Genomic DNA, 1337 nt, shown 5'->3' on the forward strand with positions numbered 1-1337 from the left:
AACAGTGCGATCCCAATTGGCGTCGCACTATTAACCCGCGATCAAATAGTGACAAAAATAATGATCGGTTGGAAGGATAGAAAATGACGTTCCATTGGAGATGCTCTAGCCTAAAAGGTGGAAGTAAAGCTAGCATACGCACCTTGCCTTCATACCAACTTGTGAAGTAAATGCAGGTGCCGAAGTGCTTGAACAAAGCAACGGGGGGCTTGTCAAATGGAACTCGAGGGACTATATCGTACCTATAAACCATCCTATGATACTTGGACTTCAAAACGGCTTGCACGTTCCGTCCAAACACCGCATCTCCAACCCTCGGCTGGCCATAAGTCATCACGCCATGGATTCTGTCTATGATGTCGTGCCGCTCGTGCATGGCTAGTAGTGCTGGAAACAGAATCGCTAGCGCTCCACCGAGGCTGTGACCGGTTATGATGATCTTGGCTCGTTTGTGCTTTTCCAGCAATTGATTCAGTTCCTCCCGAATGGCGTAATAAGCCAGCAATTTGCCTTCTTCATGCCCCGCGTGCTCACGGGGGAATCCTTTCTCAACGTCTTTCTCGTCTTGGAGCCCAAGTGCTCTCATGAAACCAAGATGGGCTTTGCCAAATTTTCCCATGGAAAGCCAGGAAAGATCGACGTCCGTAATCCAGTCGTAAGCGTTGAAGGGCTCAGTCCCGCGGAAGGCCAAAACGATGGCATTGGCGTCCTCGGCTTTGTCACAGCAGATGAAGGCTTGCGTTCCTCTGTTCTTCAGGTATTCTGAAAAGGAGAAGAGGTAGCATTTGTTAAAACTTAACAAGAACGCGTTATGGATCAAAGAGGTCAAGCAATTCCAAACATAACCCATTTTCTTCTTTTGATTGCACAACAATGTTCATTCTGGTGCAACAATCTACAATAGAGATACCTTCTTTGTTCATATTATTTTTTTTCTTACACTGACAAGTGACAATCATTTTAATAAGTAACAAGCCTCGTAGGGATAAGCTAGAGATGAAGTTGAAAGACATCATGAAGAAAAAGATTAAAACCTAAATAAAGAAGAAGAAGAAGTTCATCATGACCTCTGTGAATAACCTTGGAGAACAAATGATGTGGGCTCATTCCGGCATAGTCTCATTCCTCACCTTAGTTTTTTTTTTATCCATACTAGGGGTGTCAATTTCGGATCACGGGTTGGGTTCGGGTCGAACTCGGAACTGACCTCGGTTCAAACGGGACGACTCTAACCCGACCCGGGTAGGAAAATGATTGGAAATCCGAACCCGGACCCGACCCGGCTAGTTGTCGAGTTGACCCGACCTAACACGGGAAAAAGGGGCTCGGACTTGGAC

General features: G+C 46.1%; 1 protein-coding gene across 1 annotated transcript; it reads right to left on the bottom strand.

The window, feature by feature from the left end:
* Positions 1 to 8: 8 nt before the first annotated feature.
* On the bottom strand, positions 9 to 865 carry LOC110112913 (lipase; the record flags this gene model as incomplete). The annotated part of the gene is made up of 1 exon (XM_020845294.2): positions 9 to 865. A coding segment is annotated over exon 1 (842 nt), but the record flags the coding sequence as incomplete, so codon positions are not given.
* Between the last annotated feature and the right edge of the window lie 472 nt (positions 866 to 1337).

This window comes from Dendrobium catenatum, unplaced genomic scaffold (genome assembly GCF_001605985.2).
Source record: "Dendrobium catenatum unplaced genomic scaffold, ASM160598v2 original_scaffold_104250, whole genome shotgun sequence".
Lineage (NCBI taxonomy): Eukaryota > Viridiplantae > Streptophyta > Magnoliopsida > Asparagales > Orchidaceae > Dendrobium > Dendrobium catenatum.